A 21,498-nucleotide genomic window follows, 5' to 3' on the forward strand; every position below is an offset into this window, starting at 1 on the left:
AGGATATAGAGGGACTTCCACATGCCGAAAACTCAATTCTATAAATACCTTTAGTTTCGGCATGCCCGTGCCCCTAGCCTGGAGGGCTAGGAGTCACTGGTGGAGTTTAGCCCAATAGGAGCAAAGGTGTGTGTGGGGGCTCTCCAAGATTATAAGATCTCGACGATCTATAAATCCCTGGTTACTCATTTTTCTCCTACGCTGCAGAAGCTTAGAGGGGCCTGGGAAGGAGATGTAGGCCCCCTTGATGAAGAAGACTGAACGGAGACCTTCGCTTCTCCAAAGGTGGCAGCTATAGCAATTCGACTGCGCCTGGTCCAGTTTAAATATTTACATTGGGTATATTTTACGAGGTCTCGGCTGTGGGCTGCTGGACTGGTAGTCTCCCCGTCATGTCTCAGGTGTGAACGGGAGGAGGGTACCCTGATGCATACAATTTGGCACTGTTATTCTTTGATGTGATTCTGGAGGGGGTGATGACCTGCCTCTGTGAGGTATTCGGATGGGACCTTCCCCACTCGCCGAAGCTAGTGCTCCTGCATGTTATGGACGGGATTGGGGGCAACATATACAAACGTCATCTCATGTTGCTTGGGTTTGTTTTGGCAAAGAGAGACATTGCTCGCGCCTGGTAGGCTCCGAATGCACCCTCATTGTCGGCATGGAAGAATGTCCTGGACTTTTGTATGGGCGTGGGGCTTCCCATTTTATTGCCTGAGGATGCCCGCTTAAAGATTTTAAAATCTGGAAGGGCTGGGTGGACTATCGTGGCCTGGTGCTGGAGCCGGTGTCTACAACTGGGCCCCTCTATCCACTCTAGGGTTCCCTATGTTGGTGCAAACTGTGTATTATTATGTCTTTGTGTGCTGCAATTGCTCCCAGTGAGGAATGTTTTCTTGTAGTGCTGTTCCGAGGAGGCTGTTAGTGGGATGGGGGGGCTATTGGGAGGGGGGTCTTAAGATTGTATTTTGTTCTTTCTTTCTTTTATCTGCATTGCTCTTCACTTTCCTTGTTCTCATATGAAAATGTCAAAGTCATGATGTATTCCATTCATTATACAGTAGTCTCTGGGTAGCAGAGCTCTGACACAAATGTGCTATTTGACGAATAAAATTAGTTTAAAAAAAAACCTAATGTGGGACAAGCTATTGGGACGGGGGAGGGGAAGGGAAACAAGAGCCACATAGGGGAAGTGAAGGAAACACAGATCCTAGTTGTCACAAGACAGGAGCCTGTTGATTATCATATGGGTGCACAGCCTGACTGCCAGGAGAAATGACCATTCAGTGTGGGGTATAAGGGACTCTATCTACACATCAATACAAAACTCGGGCCATAGGTCTACCCCTCTATAACGCACTGTTCATCCAGAGTGGGAACATCCAATGGGTCGTCGGCACCAGCAACCCCTGTAGCACACACAACATAGTGTTCCATGCAGCAGAGATGGGGAATTTATGCAACACCAATGTATCCTCCCTTACCAGGGAAACTGCTTCAGCCTTCATCCAGCTCAGCATGGGGAGGAACCAAGCTTTCGTCAGGTGGGGCTCCTCTGCCTTCCACCTGCGGGTGATCAACCGCTTGGCCACAATGAAACCCAGATTCAGAAACCAGGTGGATGCTTTGAGCTCTTTTTTTCTTGGAAATACACCAGTGATGCACGTCTCCCATGTCTGTGGCACCTCTCTATCTGTTCAAGTGTCTAGAGCCCCCAGGGCGGTAGGACCAAAGCATGTGCAAAAGATCAGCATTTGCCAGCTTGCAGCGTGGTCAGCATGCATCCTTGCCATGAAAATATTGATTGATTTTGTCCGGGGAGAGATAAGCCCTGCGGACAATGTAACATTGGATTAATCTAAAATGAGCGATTCTGGGGACCTGCTTGGGACTCTCCAGGACCATGGACCATTCTTTCTCCGAATAGGGCCTCCCCTGATCCGCCTTCAAATTAACTTGCAACGGCATTAAATCTACTAGAGTATGCTCCCTGATCGACTCCGCAAACCACTTCACTAGATGGCCTCCCATACCCATAACATGCACATATTGTATTACAAGATGTGTCAGAGGTTCCTGCGTGATCTCTCCCCCGCAACGCCTCATTATGGCCTTCCAGGAAGCATTATTGAGAAACTGGCCTGGGGAAATTCCATCTTTGTTCGTGACATCTTTGTTCGTGATAGCAACGCACCCTCTCTGTATAGGTCTCCTAGGGTAGTTTACTATCCCTCACCCAGTCAGTAAGGCCCGTACTCTGTACGCTACCCTTCACGGTCAACATACCTGATAAGTGCACTACGGCGCATACGGTGTGATGTGTCTAGTAAGATGAAGCTCCCTGCGGAAACATTTTTGTGCTGTCAAGACTAGTAAAGCTAGAGGTTCCTTCGATCTGTTACAAGGGTGGAACATGGAAAGGATTTCGTCCAGGGAGTACGGGGGTCCCGCTCTGCCAAGTCCGACAAGTGTAGTTCCTCCACCCATTTCATCACCCACAGGATTTGAGATGCTAAGAAGTAATGTTCTAGGTTGGGTAGAGCCAGCCCCCTCCCCTCGAACGAGGTAGGTACAACTTCGGCACCGCCACCCTGCACCACAAATTGTTCCAAATGAAATCCAGAACAATCCTCTCCAGAGAGCAGAAGAAGGACACAGGTAGGTAGAGCGCTAAGTTAGCAAAATAATAAAGGAGATTCAGCAACATGACCATTTTGATTAATTCCACCCTACCTAAGACAAAAAGGTTGAGTGTCTTCCAAAACTTAATCTGAGACTTGAGCGCTGTAACCGCCCTCGTGATGTTACCATCCATAAGATCTTGATCATTGTTGAAAATGCGGATCCCCAAAAATCTGAACGCCACTGGCTGCCATTGCACTACCATCCCATCCACCTCCTTACCCAGGCCTTCCATACCAGGATTAAAGGGGTATAGGCAAGATTTGCCCCAGTGCACCCCTAGCCCAGACAGAGATACAAAAGTTCTCAATGTAGCAGGGACTTTTGAGATCACCAGAATATCCTTAACATACAACATAATGTCATCCGCATAAAGCAAAATCGCATGTGTGCAATCCCCAAGACGTATCCCCCCAATCCTGCGCTGAGGTTCGTAGCGCCATTGCTAACAGTTCCCAAATCCGAATCGATGGAGCACAGCAAACATGAAGGGTCACTCCACTGTATCGAAAGCCTTCTCCAAGTCCAGCACAATACAACTGGCTGTCGGCCAGTCCATTGTAGCACAGCGTATCAACCTAAACAGCCGCCGTATATTAAGCAACATGCTACGGGCTGGTACAAACCCATTTTTATTTTGGTGAACCAGTTGAGGGATCAGTGGTGCCAATCTATTTGCCAGGATGCATGCTAAAATCTTGTAGTCCAAGTTCAAGAGTGCCAAGGGATGGTAAGCCCCCATGGAAGTGGTGTCACTACCTGGTTTGGGAAGTGTGATAAATGTAGCCTCCGTCATTGAGGCAGGGAGAACAAGTGCCTCTGTGTATACCTTGAGCATCTGTGGACTTAGTGGGTCAGCGTATGACTTATAAAATTCATGGGGAAACCCCTCGGGCCAGGAGCCTTCCCTGATGGCAAAACCCTCACCGTACCCTGAATCTCATCTAGCGTGGGCAGGGCATCTAGTTCCATCCGCTGCTTCCGCAACAGGACTGCTCCCGCGACAGGACCGAGAATGGAAGTCCCTCTAAGAAATGCTGTATCGCCCCCTCCGCGGAGAGCCAAATTTGGCCCACCCGACTGCTCCTATTTAATCAGCCAAGCCAGAAGGGGCCCGAACGATGAGCTTTAACATGCACTGACGCGAAGTGCGCTGCAAAGTTGAGGCAGCACTGTCGGAGCATGTTTCTTGTGTGCCTCAACCAGGTCATCCAATCCCCCGGCATCTACTACCACCCTAGATTTCAATGGCAACAGATGTCTCTCTACATTGAACAGGTCCAATGCCACCTGTTGTTGCAGGCCGTAGCCCAACTCCAAACAATACCCTCTCTCTGTGACTTTCACAGCCGCCCACTCCACCAGCGCAGAGGAGGCATTCCCCGCATTGAGCGCCAAGTATTTCCCTATAGCCTCACCAATCGCCTCTCAAAACATCCAATCTTCAAGCAAGCCTGGTAGCAGCCTCCATGTAGGGACTCCCATGATCCTGCCCTCCCAGGCCAACACAACACTGTGAGCATTGTGATCGGAGTGCGTGCGCCCCAATACTTCGATTTCGAGACATAAGGAAGGAGGCAGGGGGACCCAAAGAAACTATCGAGCCGAACGTGAAGGTTATGAGGTGCTGAAAAAATGAATACACCTTCTCCCCGGGTGATGATGTCTCCAAACATCAACCAGACCCCAGCCTTGTGCCCAGCCCTGCAACACCGCAGAGTTGGTCTTGGCGGCCATGCCCCTGAGCAGCAGAAAGGATCTGTCAGTCCGAACATCCAAGACACTGTTAAAGTCCCCGCCCAACAACCACAGTATCTCACACCACTTCCCCAGAGCAAGGGATAACTGACCAAAGAATTGCCCCTGGTCCGCATTTGGTGCATTAACATTTCCAAGCAGTACGTGACGTACATCCTCTTTACACTTTACCAACACAAACGTGCCCTCCTTATCCATAAGGACCGCATCCAGGGCAAAGGATGTCCCAAGATGTATCCAGATCAGGGTCCCCCTAGCAAACAGGGAGTAGTCTGTGGCGTATATTTTACCCCTCCACCTGTGTTGTAATTGGGTAATCTCTAGTGCAGATCCGAAAGTCAAGGACAGCAACCCTACAGGACTCAGAGGCACACCCAACACACCATCCCTCCACATCCTGATACATGATAGCACACAGACATTAGGAACATTAGGCATCCCCCACAGCAATTCAAACAACAGCACCCAGTAATGTACTCCCAGGACAGCCATTTTCATATGATACCATCCGCCGTCTGGTGTGCAACTTCCGGCATTCTAATGGACACCTTATCAGAGAAGTTCGCTACAGAGGAGGCCCCCTCCCCTCAATAAATGGTAGGAAGTGTGCACTTTAATCTCCAGCGACGCTGCCTCTGCCATCTGCTCCACAATGCGAACCACCTCCTTTCGCTCTTTATGGATCTGATCCGTGCAAGGCACCACCACTGACCCCAGGCCGCCGTCGCCTGGATCCTCTACCACCTGCTTCCTCAGGTCAACTTGCAGAAGTTCCTGTGGGTCTTGGGCCAGAATACAGACCCAACGTCTCTAGCCATTCCCAAACATCCTGAGGCGTGTCAAAGAACCTGGCCTTTGCATCAGGGGCGACCCGGAGCCTGGCAGAGAACATCAGCGAATAGGAGAGACTGAGCAGGCGTTTAACCGTTAGAAAAGACCCCCCGCTGGTGCTGGACTTTCATAGTATAGTCCGGAAATAAACAACACCTTGGCGTTTCCATATTGGATGTCATCCAGTTTCCTCGTCTCCCGGAGGATCACATCCCAATTCCTGAAGTGTAGGAGTCTGAAGATAAGTGGGCGCATCCTATCACCCGGGGCTGGTTTCCTGCCTGGAACACGATACGTCCGTTCTATGATGAAGAATGGGGAGAATCCAGAATGCAGTAAGATGGTTTTACGCCAGGTTTCCAGGAAAGTGACCACGTCCTGGCCCTCCACACCTTCAGGCAACCCGATCAACCGGACATTGTTCCGCCGCGAGCGGCCCTCTGCATCCTGAATGTGGTCTTCAAGGTATCAGATCCATACTTTCTGGGCATTCTGCTGTTTATCCTGGAACTCCGTGGCCGGCTTCAATTCAGCAACCTCCTGTTCTATGGCAGTCACTCAGTCCTTCAAATCTGATGGTCCGCATGCAGCAGGTTGAGGTCCAGAACCACCTTGTCCAGTTTGGCGTCCATGGCTGTGCTAGAGCGCTCAATGCCTGCAATATAGCGTTGAGGCAATCATCAGGAGTGTGTGCTCCCCCACAGGCTGTGGTAGGTCAGCGTCGCCGGCACCCAACACTTGCAAGGAGGCCCTTGACCCGCTCCCCCTGGTGCATCCCATTTTCTGGTATACGATCAGATACATCCATTGCGCCTCCAGACTGTTCCACGGGTCTTCCTGCAGTGCCTCTTGACCGAACACCAGTCTGCACTTCCACAGACCATGGTGGTAGGCCTCACACCACTCTCACATCACTCTTACACCACTCGTTACTCCAAGTGTGACCAGGGGGTCCCCTCCACTCGCTCCGCAGTTAATGGGGCACTGGGCCCAGCACCGCTCCTCGGTTCCGCAGTGTGTCACCACTGTCCTCCTGCTTTGAATGCTCTTGTCTAAGTGCTCCCAGCTGCGTCACACATGTGCTCCCACCTGAAGCACACTTCCTACTAGTGCCACCGCTTCTGGACGTGGCCCTATCAGCATGGACAGCCGGGGTGACCCACTGCTGCACCTCCCAACACACACCAGCTGTCCAATCGTAAGCCACCTATTCAGACGAGCTCTCATCAGGGGCCTCTTCCTGCCTGATGAGAGCCCGTCTGGAACATGATACGTCCGTTCTATGATGAAGAATGGGGAGAATCCAGAATGCAGTAAGATGGTTTTACGCCAGGTTTCCAGGAAAGTGACCACGTCCTGGCCCTCCACACCTTCAGGCAACCCGATCAACCGGACATTGTTCCGCCGCGAGCGGCCCTCTGCATCCTGAATGTGGTCTTCAAGGTATCAGATCCATACTTTCTGGGCATTCTGCTGTTTATCCTGGAACTCCGTGGCCGGCTTCAATTCAGCAACCTCCTGTTCTATGGCAGTCACTCAGTCCTTCAAATCTGATGGTCCGCATGCAGCAGGTTGAGGTCCAGAACCACCTTGTCCAGTTTGGCGTCCATGGCTGTGCTAGAGCGCTCAATGCCTGCAATATAGCGTTGAGGCAATCATCAGGAGTGTATGCTCCCCCACAGGCTGTGGTAGGTCAGCGTTGCCGGCACCCAACACTTGCAAGGAGGCCCTTGACCCGCTCCCCCTGGTGCATCCCATTTTCTGGTATACGATCAGATACATCCATTGCGCCTCCAGACTGTTCCACGGGTCTTCCTGCAGTGCCTCTTGACCGAACACCAGTCTGCACTTCCACAGACCATGGTGGTAGGCCTCACACCACTCTCACATCACTCTTACACCACTCGTTGCTCCAAGTGTGACCAGGGGGTCCCCTCCACTCGCTCCGCAGTATATGGGGCACTGGGCCCAACACCGCCCCTCGGTTCCGCAGTGTGTCACCACTGTCCTCCTGCTTTGAATGCTCTTGTCTAAGTGCTCCCAGCTGCGTCACACATGTGCTCCCACCTGAAGCACACTTCCTACTAGTGCCACCGCTTCTGGACGTGGCCCTATCAGCATGGACAGCCGGGGTGACCCACTACTGCACCTCCCAACACACACCAGCTGTCCAATCATAAGCCACCTATTCAGACGGGCTCTCATCAGGGGCCTCTTCCTGCCTCATGGCTCGTTTCAGGGCTGCTTGGCCCTCACCCCCGCGATGTCCACCTCCTAACAGCCACCGGCTCCACCTCACCGTCTTGTTGGGGCCCCCACGGGGGACTTACTCGACCAATACTGGCTCCAGCTGCCTGCGAGCGCCTAAGCACCGTTGTCTCCGTCGCTCAGGGGGTAGCGCACATCCCATCTCGGCCACAGCCTAAGTTCTGCCCTCCAGTGGGAGCACGGTGTGGACAAACCTCCGTGTCCGGAAGGTGGGGCCCAGACCCAGGCGTTCTGTCTGGCTGATCGCAGCCGCATCCCTACCACCGTTCACCAGCGCTCCACTGAATGCCGCTGGAGCCTTTGGCTTCCCCTGTTGAACCGCTTGATGCTCCGTGTGCCCCGGGGAAGCGGCTCTGCCTCACGCCGCCTTGCACCACCATTCTGTGGGGGCACTGAGTTAACCGCTGTCTGGGTCAGGAAGGCGAGTCCCAGTCACAGGCGCCCTGTCCAGGTGATCATGGTTAAAAATAGAAAATAATTTCATATAAATTTACAAGAAAGAAAAACTTCTAATACATTTGCTTTTATTATAAGTTAACATATGTTTAGTCTGGAGGATTGGATTTAATATTCACTCTCTAAAATAAGCAACATTGGGGAAAAGATTAGACTCTGGGAAGGTCAGATTTACTATTTTCATTCCGAACTAACATTGGACACTAGTGGAGGGGGCATATTTACTGTTCCACTCCAAGCTAAGCAGCATTTGGGAAAGCATTGGACTCAGGGAAGGTGTTAGACCTGGCACCTTGGCTTGAGTCCTCTTCCACTTTTTGCTGATGTGCCTTATGTGTTTTGCTGGTGTTAGCTGCTCAGGGCACTGTGCCACTGCCAATCAGTGCCACAGTGCAAGTGCTCCCTATGAAACGTGTATACATTGATTGTTGTCCATGATTGGCTTATTTGGTTTACTGTCAGTCCCCAGTAAAGTGCACCAGGAGTGCCAGGGCTTTTAAATACAAATGCTGCTGGTGGGCTTGCAGCACTGGTTGTGCCACCCACAGAAGCGGCCTAGAAAAATGTGTCTAGGGTCTGCCATTGCAGAACCTGTGTGCAGTCTGGTACTGTCATGCTGACTGGGCAAGTGCACACACTTGCCAGGCCCTAAACCTTCCCTTTACTTCATGTGAGTCATTCCTAAGGTAGGCCCAAGGGCAGGGTGCATTGTAAACATAAGGTAGGACAAGCCCTGATGTGTGTGGTATGTCCTAATAGTGAATTACAGCCATTTTCGTTTTTCACTATTGAAAGGCTACCTGTTCTCATAGGCCAGAAGGGGCTGTTGGAATTATTACACTCTATAATCCCAGCAGGCTCAGGGAACATGGTAGAAAGTCAAGTTTAGTATGCCTGAACTCAAAATTATAAAATACTTCTTTTAGTAAAGGTTATTTTAATATCCTGTGTTTGCAAATGCTACTTTTAGAAAGTTAGCATTTGCTTGCCTGACCATTTCAGCCCCCATCTGCTAGGATGTGTATCTGCTGTCTGGTTTCTGTGAGTGACAGGGCTGGGGGATTTCAGGAGACAGTCTGGGCTGCCAGGTGGTGAATAGAAAGATTACACCAGGATGGGAGGGAGGAGTGCCCCTTGACTCTGAATAGGGCTGTGCTCTGCCACCACAATGCTGGCTCCACCTCCTGCGGAGCGTCTGATGTCTCTGCCCTGCTCACTGAAAGAAGAAGCCAGAGTCACCAAAACAAAGTGCTCCAGAACTGGGCTGAACCAGGCTCAGGCCCCCTGGCTTGCAAGAACAAAGGATTTTCAGTATAAATGTAGGAGCCCTGCTCCTAAGAAATCAGATCCTGTTTTCGCCAAGAAGAAACTCTCCCCGAAGAGGAGGACCCGAAAGCTGCACGGAGGATTACTGTCTCTAGCTTGAGAGACTGGCCTGTCGTGGGTGCCTTGCTGCAAGAAGAAGAGACCCTAAAGACTGAGAAAGACTTTTTACTTTCAACTTGTGCATCTTTGAAAAACGATCTCCAAGGGCTTGTGTCTGAGCTTGCCCCCTGAACAGAGCCCAAGGTCCTTGGGCTCTAACAACCTGGAGAGGAGCTGAAATCGCAGTCTTTGACGCTGCCCTGAAGCAGGGAGCCGTGTGCGCCGTGTGGAGAATCACCGTGCACTCTGAGGACTTGTGCCCAGCTGTCTGCCCTATCAACGCGTCTACTTGGCCCCCCTAAGAGCCGTAGCTCGCAACGTGAAGGCAGGACTCACCAGGCCTGAGCAACGCGACTTCTTGGCCCTACGAGCCGTAGCTCGCAATGCGAAGGCTGGACTCTGCTGTGTCCCCTGGCTTCGGCCCTTCGCACCGTCCTGTTCTCCCCCCACCTTGCTTCTTAAATCAACTGACTGCGGCGCTTTAAAGAATATATTCGGTAGGTACGTCTCGCAGATCGGAGCGTACTGCCGACATCAGCCTGCCCTTAAAGGATCGCCCCCCAGCGGTACGTCTCGCACTATTGGAGCGTACTACGCGAATCAGTCTGCGCATCGAGGATCGTCCCGGCAGGTATGGCTCGCACTCTTGGAGCGTACTGCCAGCATCGCCTGCGCTGAGAAGATCATCGCGGCATCCGCTCCCCAAGTTTGGCACGAACGCCGCAATGAGCAGCCCCCGCACCACAGAAAGCCCCGTCTCCCCCAGTAACGTGACTTTGGGCCAATACGAGTCATAGCTCGCAACACGAAGGGAGACAACGCCGCCTGTAACGCTGGAAGTTCGCTCAACGCTGTGTCCGTGACAAGCCCAGGTACTGTGTGCGACTCGCCCCCCCTGCAATTGAGTCGCACCAGACAATTCTAAAACCAAGCATTTTGAAAAGAACTCTTCTTGTCCAGAAAGTATTGTGGAATAATCTAAACAAAACGTTATTCATGGTCTTGTACTAAGCCTGCATTTCTGAAACCTATATAAAGAGAATACCTTTTTTTACATACTTCCCAGACTGGTGTCCCTTTTGTGGTGGGTCATTAATATTGCTGTGTGGGGTGATCAATGCTTAACTAAACTAACGCCCTGAGGATTAGCCTTGGCTGCTCGCGCCACGCAACCTAAAGGGTGAGCAGGGGTTATTCTTAAGGAGTAGGTCCCTGGCCCTGACTAGAGGAGAGGGTCCCTGTTTGCCACAAGGGCATACCTGTGCCAACCAGAGACCCCCAATTCTAACAGGAGGGGATTCCGATTCACTATTCACACTACCAACAAAACTAAATAGGAAAAAAGGCTAGACTCTGGAGAACTCCGATTTGCTATTCTCACTCCAAACTCATCAACACTGGGAAAAGTGTTGGACTCTGGAAGGGCAGATTCACTATTCTGACTCCAAACGTAGTAGCAGTGGGGAAAACATTGGACTCAAAGAGGGAGCAGATTTACTATCCCCACTCCAAACTAAGTAACATTAAAGATAGCGTTGGACTCTGGAGGTGTCAGATTTACTAGTCCTACTCTGAGATGGGAGAGGGGGATTTGCTATTGCCACTGTAATCTAAGCAACATTGGGGAATATGCCGGACTCTTTGGGAGGGTCAGATTTACTATTCCCACTCTAAACTGATCAATGGTATTGGAGGAAAAATTTTAAATGTACATACATATGAAAAATGTTTTACTTATTGAAGTAAAAAATAGTATTATTTAAACAATTGAACCTATAAAAGTTATAATATATATATAAACACACACACATATATATATATATATATATATATATATATATATATATATATATATATATATATCTACAACTCCTTTTTGCGAAGAAACCCGAGCCTCTTTTCTGCGGTGGGCTGTGGTGGGGTTGCGAGTCCCTATTCTCCACCACAATTGTTTGTCTGTTGTCCAAAATAAATGATGCCACAGCCACCAACACATCAAACTTATAGATTCCTTGAAATGATTTGACTACATGAAAAGTCTGTCTTTTAAGCTCCGGGTACTTACAAATGCCATTGGGTCTGTTTTCAATGTTTATAATTGGGAGTTGTGTCACTAACGTTGTATAAACACTTGCACTTTACTTTACACTCGTACTCGTGATAAAGGAGGTCTACTCCGAAATACGTTGAGTGCTTTGGCCAAAACTTAAATATAAATAAACACGCTGTTTAAAGGATTGGTGGCTGTGGCATCGTTTATTTTGGACAACAGACGAACGATTGTGGTGGGAGATATATATCTATCTAATATACATATATATATATATATATATATATATCTATATATATATATATATATATATATATATATATAAAGTATTACATGCAAAAATATATAAGATAAAGTTAGAATATCTCAATGGTTTCATTAACATTTTAAACAATAAATATTTATTCCTAAATAAAAACAAATTCATTAAAAAAAATCGAAAACAGGTATTAGTCTTTTTTATGAAAACAATAAAACAATTATAAAAACATTTTCCCAAAGAGCAAATATAAACAAACATTTCATACAAAAAAATTATATATATATATATATATATATATATATATATATATATATATATATATATATTCGCGTTACAATATTTTCCACCCAAATGCTGCCGCCCACATGAGAAGTCCCTCTGTAACAATGCTTTTGACTCCAAACCAGACAAAATGATGGCCACTCGCAAGGACACTAGCAATGCGACATTTATTGAATCAACACCTGTAAATATATAATTTTTAACAAACTACCTACATAAAACTCAACAAACCATAACATAAACCAAAGTAAAATATTTAATAAAAACATCACAATTATAAATTTAATGAAAATATAAAAATGTGCAAATATTAAATTAAAAACACTGCAATAAAACACAAAACTCAAAACATTAAAGAATATTTTAAAACCAGTAATAAAATCAATGGAAACTTATTACAAAAATTGAAAAGCGCAATATTAAAGTAAAGTAATAAATATTTGGCATGTCAATATTACTGGGAGGAAAAAAAGAATGTACTCACATTTGATATTCTAAACTTCGTTTTTTTTTGTGTCATAATTTTTTATTGGAGTTCAAAGATAGGCAATTTCATAGGTTACAAAACAATATATCGTGCCAACTGTATTATGACTTAAGTGCCATCAATATTTGCCATCAATATTAAGGATCCAAATTCTTCAATAACCATTTGTTCATCCATGATTTTAATTAGAGATATGAGATATGGTGGCACGTGACAGATCTAAGAGCACAAGTAGGCAGGAGTACCCTGAGTCTAGGAGGACGAATGCGTCATCAACAACCTGGAAAAGATTTGTTTCTGTGCTGCAGCCTCATCAGATACTTGGTTGAAGATTGCCTGGCAGGTTTTTAGACTGAATGTGGTAAGGCTGCACTGCTTTCGGTAACCTTTCCTATGAAGAGAAGACATGAGACAAGGGAGAAGTTGTTGAGGTCATTAGTTCTTGCTGAATGTTGGTTTAGAAGGGGTGTGGCCGGTCCAATTTTAGGGCATCAGGGAGCACACGTTGCATGAGCATTAAGTTCACAAGGATCATCCAGTTGGGAAGCATATGTTTGTCTAGTTCCTTGCAGATGTTGCCAAATACTGCACCAGTGAAGTGATTCAAGGATGTTACTTAAATAATATTTTCAAGTAGTTCTCACTTTGTTAGTACCCTAAACTGGGACCAGGTCATCTGAGCTTTGAGATTTAGTTTGTACTTGATTGGAAGTTTCTGAAGTAGGAAGAGAGTTCAATGGAATTAACTTGACCAAACTCCTCGCGTTTAGATTCTGAGACATTCATAGGGTCACCTGGAGATGGTTTTTAGACTATTTGCTACTTCAAAAAGAAGCTTTAGGTGATTCTTAGGGTTGTCTAAACACATTTAATGTGAGTGGACTTTGCCCTGAAAAGTGATTTTTGTAGCTTCTTTCAGCAGCTCCCAACTGAATCATATTATAGTGAGACAGAAATTGTCCTGATCAAACCCTAAAGTCTTCAAAAGCCTTTCTTTTCTAATGGGGCAGAAGGCTTAGGTCTTCTTCCATTTCAAGGGAACATAACCGACAAGCATATCTTTTATGCAGTCATTGTAGACGACTATGGTGTCCAGTGAGGGAGGATGATTCAACCTTGGCGTACTTCCTGAAGCACGAATATCGATATTCTTTGTGACCCAAAACTACATGGTGTCCAGTGAGGGAGGATGATTCAACCTTAGCGTACTTCCTAAAGCACGAATATCGATATTCTTTGTGACCCAAAACTACACAATCTCCATTCCTTGTTGGCCAAAGGTTTTACAGTGAGCAAAAGGTTACGTTAACAGGATCTGAAGATGATTATAACATTGAGAGGGAAAGGGTAAACAATAGTCAGTAGGCAACACTTTGAGATGGTGAGGTCATGTATGGGGCTTTGATAGTGGGTAGGTTGTTGCCAGTTAATGTTAATGTTAATGTTAATGTTAATGTTAGGTGGTGTTTTGTATAGCGCTCGGCTACTCCGAGGAGTGTCCTGGCGCTTTTAATGACCTACAGTGGAAACAGGGTGGCAGGCGGCGAGGGGGCAGGCCTACTGAGCAAAAAGCTAGGATTTAAGGTCCTTCCTAAAGGCTAACAGTTTGGTATTCCTGCGAAGAGAAATCGGCAAGGAATTCCAGAGCTGAGGCGCCAGACGTTTGAAAGACCGGCCACCAGTCCGTACTCTTCTTATAACTGGAACCACAGCCAGAGCCTGCGACTCTGACCTCAGAGATCTGGCAGGCTGATAGAGAGCCAGCCGCTTCTGAATAGAGTGGTAGAGGAGGTTATTTTCCTACTCTAGTTGATCACAAGAGGCTTGCTTTCTCACTTCAGGTTGATGTACATCATAGCAAAGCTTTGGAACATTTCACTCAGACTCTTTTAATCTCCTGTAGTTCTTCGCATCTACCTTCAATTCCTTGTGGATATTTTGGAAGCTGGAAATTAAATATCCCTTTGTAAGGCCAACATCTTTCTTACAGGCCATCCTCAGATTGTGTCGCGACGTATGTTCGCAATCAGATGTTGTTTTAGCTTCCTAAGATTCCAGGCTGACTCAGTATTCCTTCCAGGGTGCTTAGCCTTTTTTCATTTCACACAGTATACCTAGTTTGTCTATAAAGGTAAGCAAGGCGGTTCCGCCTGTGATCATTTAGCTTTCAAGTTTCCCCTCAGCATCAATCTGTACATATGCAAGGGACAACTAATAGAGCGAGAAATGCCTAGGATTAGTAGTTGGTGTGATATCACCCCTTGTGGCAATGTTTATTTTCATCACGATTGTAGTCATTGACCCTTCCAAAAACCAATCTATTTTGGGGGACGACCAGCAATAAAAAAGCATTATATGTCTCTCTTCTACATCCTAGGGCATACCCCTCGTAACAGTCAGCACGTTATTTTATAGAGATTATGGTTTACTCTGGGATTATATGTGTTAGCCCATTCAATGAATAGTGCTGTGCTGTGCAAGGTGAAGGCCTCACAAGAGTGCTGCTGTCAATGCTCAGGTGTGTAGCAACTGGTGTAGCATTGCTGCTGCCCTCTTCACCAACTTTACCATGACCTCCTCCTTTTCCTGCATCCACTTTCCTCCAATGGCATTTTGCTTATACATTATGGTGGCACACCACTTGTGCCACCCTCTACACTTTCCTGCCAATGTACAGCTGGCTTCTCAAGCTGCACACCGCTAGCGCTACATTGTGATAATTCCAGCGTTCAGGGTCAGTTGTCTGTGGCACACCAGAGGGGCAGTGGGTCTTCTTTGCCCTGCTGTTCGTGCCTAGGCTCCTTTGGGAACAGCTGGTTTCCCATCAGCATGAGGCAAGAGTTCTCCCTTCAAGTTCTGTGGAGACGATCACTTCAGGCCTCTTTCAAGGAAGCCCTCAGTAAGTGATAAAAGGGGACCACGACTCCAGGAGCCATCCCACGTCCATCACCAAAGGGTCATCCTCCAAATTTGTTTTGTCAAATGCCTCAGTGGTTTTCCCATCTCTAACAAGTCTGGAAATGTGTTGTTCCCTTCATTCTCTGTTGATTGTTTTTCAGACCCAGGCCAGTGGAACGCAGAGTCTCAGACTGGCATCCGCCATGATAGAGGTCCTGGTAATGCCCCAACATAGTGATGATTTTGAGAAGCAATCAGACTCTTTATCTCTCATGTACATGGCTAAAGGATTGTCTAAGAAATGTCATTACGTTCTGAATATATGTACATCAGGAGTTATCTTGCCATAAGGGTTTGTCTCTTTCACTAGTGAGCATTTATGAATATTAATGAAAAGCAGTTGACACCAGTTTTCTGTCAAGGGTATTTTGTTTAAAAAAATATTTATATTGCCTGTTTAGGCGTTACAACAGGGTGCATCATTCAACATGTGTAGTTTCCATGTCCATTAAATTTTGCAAATGTTTCACTAGCAAAACAATAGCAGAACATGTCCCAACGATTAACATAAAATCACACGTCGTATACATGGGCAAAGTGAACCAGTCCACTTTCAAGTACAGCACACAAAAAGAAAGACCTTATATTCCTCATGTAGTAACCTCCGAACATCCAAGGAGGAGAGGTTTATCAATTAACTGGGTACTTTAGCAGGCATATGTTAATGGCACTAGCTGATATAGAATGATAGTAAATTCAAAAGAACATAGCATGTGCTTAGATTTAAAAGACTGGAGGCTTTAATTGTGCATGTTAGATGCTAAAATATGGGATTTAGAGTGGTATCGATCTTTAATGCTCCAAAACGCAAAAAAGTGAGTCCATACAGTGAGAAAGCTAAAAATGCTAAAGAAAAAGGACTGTTATGAACCCCAATGTACCCCAATGTAGGCCTAGGTAGTTACATGACCTTTTACCTATATTTGGTCTTCCATTGTTCCTCATAACAGGTGGAGATACCTGAAGTGTCCCACACAAGTTATACGAAATAACACTCAATATGGAGGAGGAGATATCTAGGAAAGTTAAAGGTCTCTTTTTTTGCCAGAACCTGACTTTTGGATACGACATCATTCGTTCCACATAATGGTTTTTGATGCTGACCTTTTACCTAGCTAGGTGCTGCATAAATGTTGTGCGGTATTCTTTGAAAACTAGCCTAATTTATTATGCATGAGGATTCTCAGTATCACAGCAAGATTACCATCTCCGGCATAATAACTCTGCATAAGGGTCATCACTATCGTCATCCTTTGCCAACATGCCCACAGTACCATGATACATCTAGGTAGAACACCTGAGGGTACCTTTTGCGCATATAAGCACCACATCTTCGCTGGGCAAAGAGGAGGAGAAAGACTTCCATGCTGATACGCTGAAACGAAATGCTGAGGTCCCTGCACGCAGATACTCCAACAGGCAGTGGTCTGGTATCCCTCGCAAGAGTGTCCAACTCAAGGCCAAGAGAGGGTTCTTCGCTCCCTCATATCAGGTAATGGGGTTGGCTCTTTCCTAGGGGGATTCTTGACTATACACCTACATAAATGCTAGGTACATTTAGGTACATCTAGTTAGGGTTAGCATTGTAGGAGTCACATTATTACTGTCATGTATCTATATGCCTGCATATATCCATTGTTTTAGCACTATGGTAGAATTCTACCTTTTATTTACTCTGTTAGTGCTCATGATCGTATATATCTTTTTCTGTCTAATGGTTGTTGCAGCACACGTATTTTACACTAGAATGGCGCTGGTTCAATAAATGCTTATTGAAAACGTCTCCATTGCTTATTCTGTGTATCTCTCTGAGACCAAGTGAGCACGGGTTATTGAGTGAAAAGAAATGTACTGTTTACGCGATCCCTGAGGGATCGGGTTGTCATGTTCGATTGATGCCAGAAATTATTTGCCCCTTGGTAAGAGGGGTTCATAGTGGCATTGTGAGCTAGCTGGTCTACAGACAAACATATCCTTTGGGGGTGTCAGGAATCAGTCTGGACCCCAAACCCTTAGTTTATGTTGTCTAAACGCGCAGATCTATATAGATTTGTAGGAAGTACACAACAGGACCTACGAATTACAACCACTGTGGAAACATGTTGGATGTTTTAGTAGTGAAGTGCCTGGGTGCAGGATGGTCTATGTTTGGCTTGGCTTTGTTTCTCAAAGGTATAGATCATTTTAAGCTTGGTGTCTGTACTCTACGTTTCCTGACCAGTGGTCGGACTTCTCATGCTTTTTTTAAAATATGTTTTTATTCACATTTTCACTCCAAAACAGTGTGAGTCATCAATATAGTATGTGCAGCAATGGCAAGATACCATACTGTACAAGAGCAAGAATCTGGCAGTGGGACCAGGGAACAGGCCCAGGCCCCCAGAATTCCCTAGCAATCCCAAGGGAGAACCACCCACTTAGCACGATTGGATCAAAACCGCCTACAAATAACATACCATTAGACCCCTAGAGAGGACAACCAGTTAGCGGCGACAAGCTGAACAGAGCCCTGAAGGGTGTGCGATGTAAGGCCATGATAATTTCTCCACATACCCCAACCCCTAGCTTCATAAAAGACCTTCTTCGCCCCCATACAGACATCCATTCCTACAATCCACTGGGCTCCCGTGGGGACCTTAGGTAGCCCCCCCCCCCCCACTCTGTGCAACATCTCTCTTTGCCACAATCAGCCCTAGCATGAAGAATATCAACTTTTCTTCTAGGCAGGTCCACATTCCCATGGATATCCGGGAGTACAAACGTGATTAGGTAGCACTGTCTCCGCAGTCACTGCGTCGAGTTCCTGAAGGATCATGTCCCAGTACGCCTGGATCTCACTACACCCCCAGATAATATTATAGAATGACCCCTCAGCAGCATCGCATCCAAGACAACTGGGCAGGGGTATATGTCCCATTTTACCTAATCCAGATACACCCTATGTACAATTTTCAACTGGATGAGGCACAAGTGAGCCATTATGCCCACCTCCTGTGGATACGTAAGGGAAGCCTTCCAATTCATATCCTTCATCTCCCCTTGGTCTCCCTCCCAGCACAACCACAAGGGCCTAAAGTTGTCTGGAATCTGATTGTTAAAAGCTTTGTACAGTGAGGAGAACGCCCCCGCCCAGTTGATCCCTGAGCCAAAGCCTCTCCAGTGGGGCTGAATCAGACCAGTCTGTCCAATCAACCCCGTCTGTGTGAAGTGCATGACAGAGTTGCTTATGCATGAAGGATTGCATATGGGAGAGCCCATACTCGTGTAACCACAAAATCCAGACTGAATCTGGGATGAGGGAACCAGAGGCACAGGGTGCTGGGAGCCGGCAGCCTCCAACAGAAACTGTTTACCACAATGAAGCCGCTCCCAGTGGGGTGTCGCTAGTGCTAGTGCAGATTAATCTGTGAGTGCAGGCATCTCACAAATAGTGAAGGACTGGTCTCACACACCACCTGGTGTTATGCTTCATCATTGACCAGTCCTCGCCCTCTAAAAACTTGGTTTGATAGAGGGTGGGCATAAACCTAACGACAGGGATGCACTTCTAAACTAAGTGGGGGCCCATGAAAAAGGTAGTGAAGTTAATAGGCCATTATAGCTGTCAAATTACATTTTAATATTACTGGCATCTATATGGTAGTTAAAACAAAGTGATCCGTGCAATGGGGATATTATTGTCCCCCCACCGCTATCAATGGGGTCAACATGTTTCTGCCAAATGGCCCAGTTGGGTCTGTGACATTCATCAGAACCGAGACAAACAAACAAACTGCGGGCTCCACTCTTACCAAACTGTGGTGAGAGGATTTCCACTCAGTGGTGTGATGTAGATGACACTCCACCGTGATATGACCTATATCTTAAGCCCTGTAGTTGGGACACTGTGCCCCATAGGAGGGTGAGGGCAGGAGACCCCTTAGGTCAAAACGTGATACTGGACGTGATCTCTGCCTTTGCGCCTATATCTGTGCTTCTCCGCTCCTCGATGTTGGAGATATCAGGACCGTTAATTGCAGAGTTCAGCATACCGGGTTTCCTGGATCTCAAAAATACTCAAATCTAATCAGACAAGTCTTTTTTTCTCGTTAACCACCTTAGGTTCACGGATCCACAGCCAAATCTGCAAAACCAAAACAATCTGATTGGCTGACTGCAACTCCGAAAATAATATTGTGGCTACCATTACAGCTTGTGTATACTAGTTGCCAGGCCCTGGAAAAAAAAATCTCAAGGGGCAAAAGGGGGGTGGGACAAGAAAACCCTGACCCCGGGCTCTTGTGAGTGGGAGCCAGGTTGTTTCAATTCTTTAATAAATGCTGATTTTTCAGATTTCTGCAGCAGATTCCTTCGTGGTCCATGGCGCGGCTTCCTGAGGTGCAAAGGCTAATTTACTTTGCAATTTTCCTATTTATTTTGACAATCCAGTAAGCAGTATTCTGACCACAACATATAGTTTTTTTTCTTGCATTGCATTGAGGTGGTGACAAATCAACGTTTTCAGAATTTGAGGTAATGGGGCTCCTCCCTGCGAATTCTTCTATTTGCAATGGTGTTGTTCCCTGGTGAGATCCTGTGATTCCAATTAGACGTTTGTGAGCTGTAATAAAGTAAAACAGAACAGCAATACAAATATATTCAACCTACCGTAGTACTGCAGAGGTTCTGAAAGGCAGTAAGCATCAGGTAAAGTCAAATAGCCATTTGCCATTGTCTGCTAAGATTCCACAGTACAAATTACTTTTGGAGAAGCAGGCTTAGTCCAGTAAATATCTGAAAAAAAATAAAGAAGAACTTTGCAAATATATCCGGAATCTATGCAACATTGAATACTATAGCAAAGGCTCAAGGAGATTTCTAATGTGCTTTACATACCTTAGTGACCACTTTCAACAATTTCCTTCATGTTTTTAAACACAAACAATTGGCACACATTTCTGGTGTATTTTGTGAGATGATCCTACATTTGTATGTGGGTGCCAACCCTGGGGCAGGAAGAGTGGTAAGGGATGCTTTTTCCATCATGGTAATACACTGCACGCAACTAGGACACCAGTCTATGGGGAGGATCTTGAGTTTGGGAGACAGAATACTCCCATCGGTAGAAGGGCAATACACAGCCGCCCTATTAAGGGGTTCCCTACCTTGCCCTCATTAATGTAAGTCATTGTGGTTAAAAAATACATGTACTTCTCAGAATGTTCAAAAAGGGGCTGAGTGTGCCCTGAGGTACAGCAGTTTTGGCAATCAGTAGTTGCCTGTATGAATGAGCTATGTGGGAGTAATATGGGTACCACAGCAAACTGGTGTCTATTAAAAATCTGTGATGAAACAGTTCTAAACCATATAGTGAGGATATTGATGACCGAGGGCCTGGCAATAGCCAAACAAAACACTGCACCACAATTGAAGGACTGGAAGCTGGTTATGGATTGGTGCATGTTGGCTGAGAAGGTGATATATGAAGGTCGTGGCTGTCTGCAAACATGGGGGAAATCTGTGGAAAATTGAATGAATACAGGGGCAATCCCTGCACTCCTCTCACTTACATTGGCTCTGATGTATTGCTCTCTAATCAAACTGCATTGAATATTGATGTTCATAATACGGCCGCTGGGGAGGCAGGGGACACAGAACTGATTGACACTGATGAAAAATTACAACATTTGAATATGCCTGTGTACAGCAGTGTATTGTTTTTTGTTCTTCACAACATCTTCAATAAAAATATCTCTAAAATAAATGGGTCTGGGTGAAAAAGCTGATTGCCTTGCTATCGCCATGGGACCAACTTAAGTTCTGATGGTTGATAGGATGTGTTGTGGAATATGTGAGTAGAGAGAATGTGGTGTTTGGAGTGTATTAGATGTTTAAAAATAGAGAAATGCTCTCCATAGTTGGAGTTGGTGTGCATTTTAGGGTCTTCAATAGGTGAGCCAATAGAGTTATAAGAAGGAGTAGGTGGCTTAGTAAAGCAGTCCCTGGGCATAGAGTGTTAGTGGGAGAGAGTCAAATAGTGTGGTTTGTGACCTTGTATCA

General features: G+C 46.3%; 1 protein-coding gene across 2 annotated transcripts in view; it reads right to left on the reverse strand.

Annotated features, from left to right (window-relative positions):
* The window catches only part of LOC147712575 (bile acid receptor-like), a 632,915-nt gene that overhangs the window by 426,476 nt on the left and 184,941 nt on the right, over positions 1-21,498 (reverse strand). For both annotated transcript variants that reach the window (XM_086923275.1, XM_086923276.1), the window contains exon 3: positions 20,107-20,232. In XM_086923275.1, coding sequence (XP_086779401.1) covers positions 20,107-20,170 — 64 coding nt within the window. In that variant the 5' untranslated portion in view covers positions 20,171-20,232. The remainder of the gene's footprint in view (positions 1-20,106; positions 20,233-21,498) is intronic.

This window comes from Lissotriton vulgaris, chromosome 5, assembly GCF_964263255.1.
Source record: "Lissotriton vulgaris chromosome 5, aLisVul1.2, whole genome shotgun sequence".
Lineage (NCBI taxonomy): Eukaryota > Metazoa > Chordata > Amphibia > Caudata > Salamandridae > Lissotriton > Lissotriton vulgaris.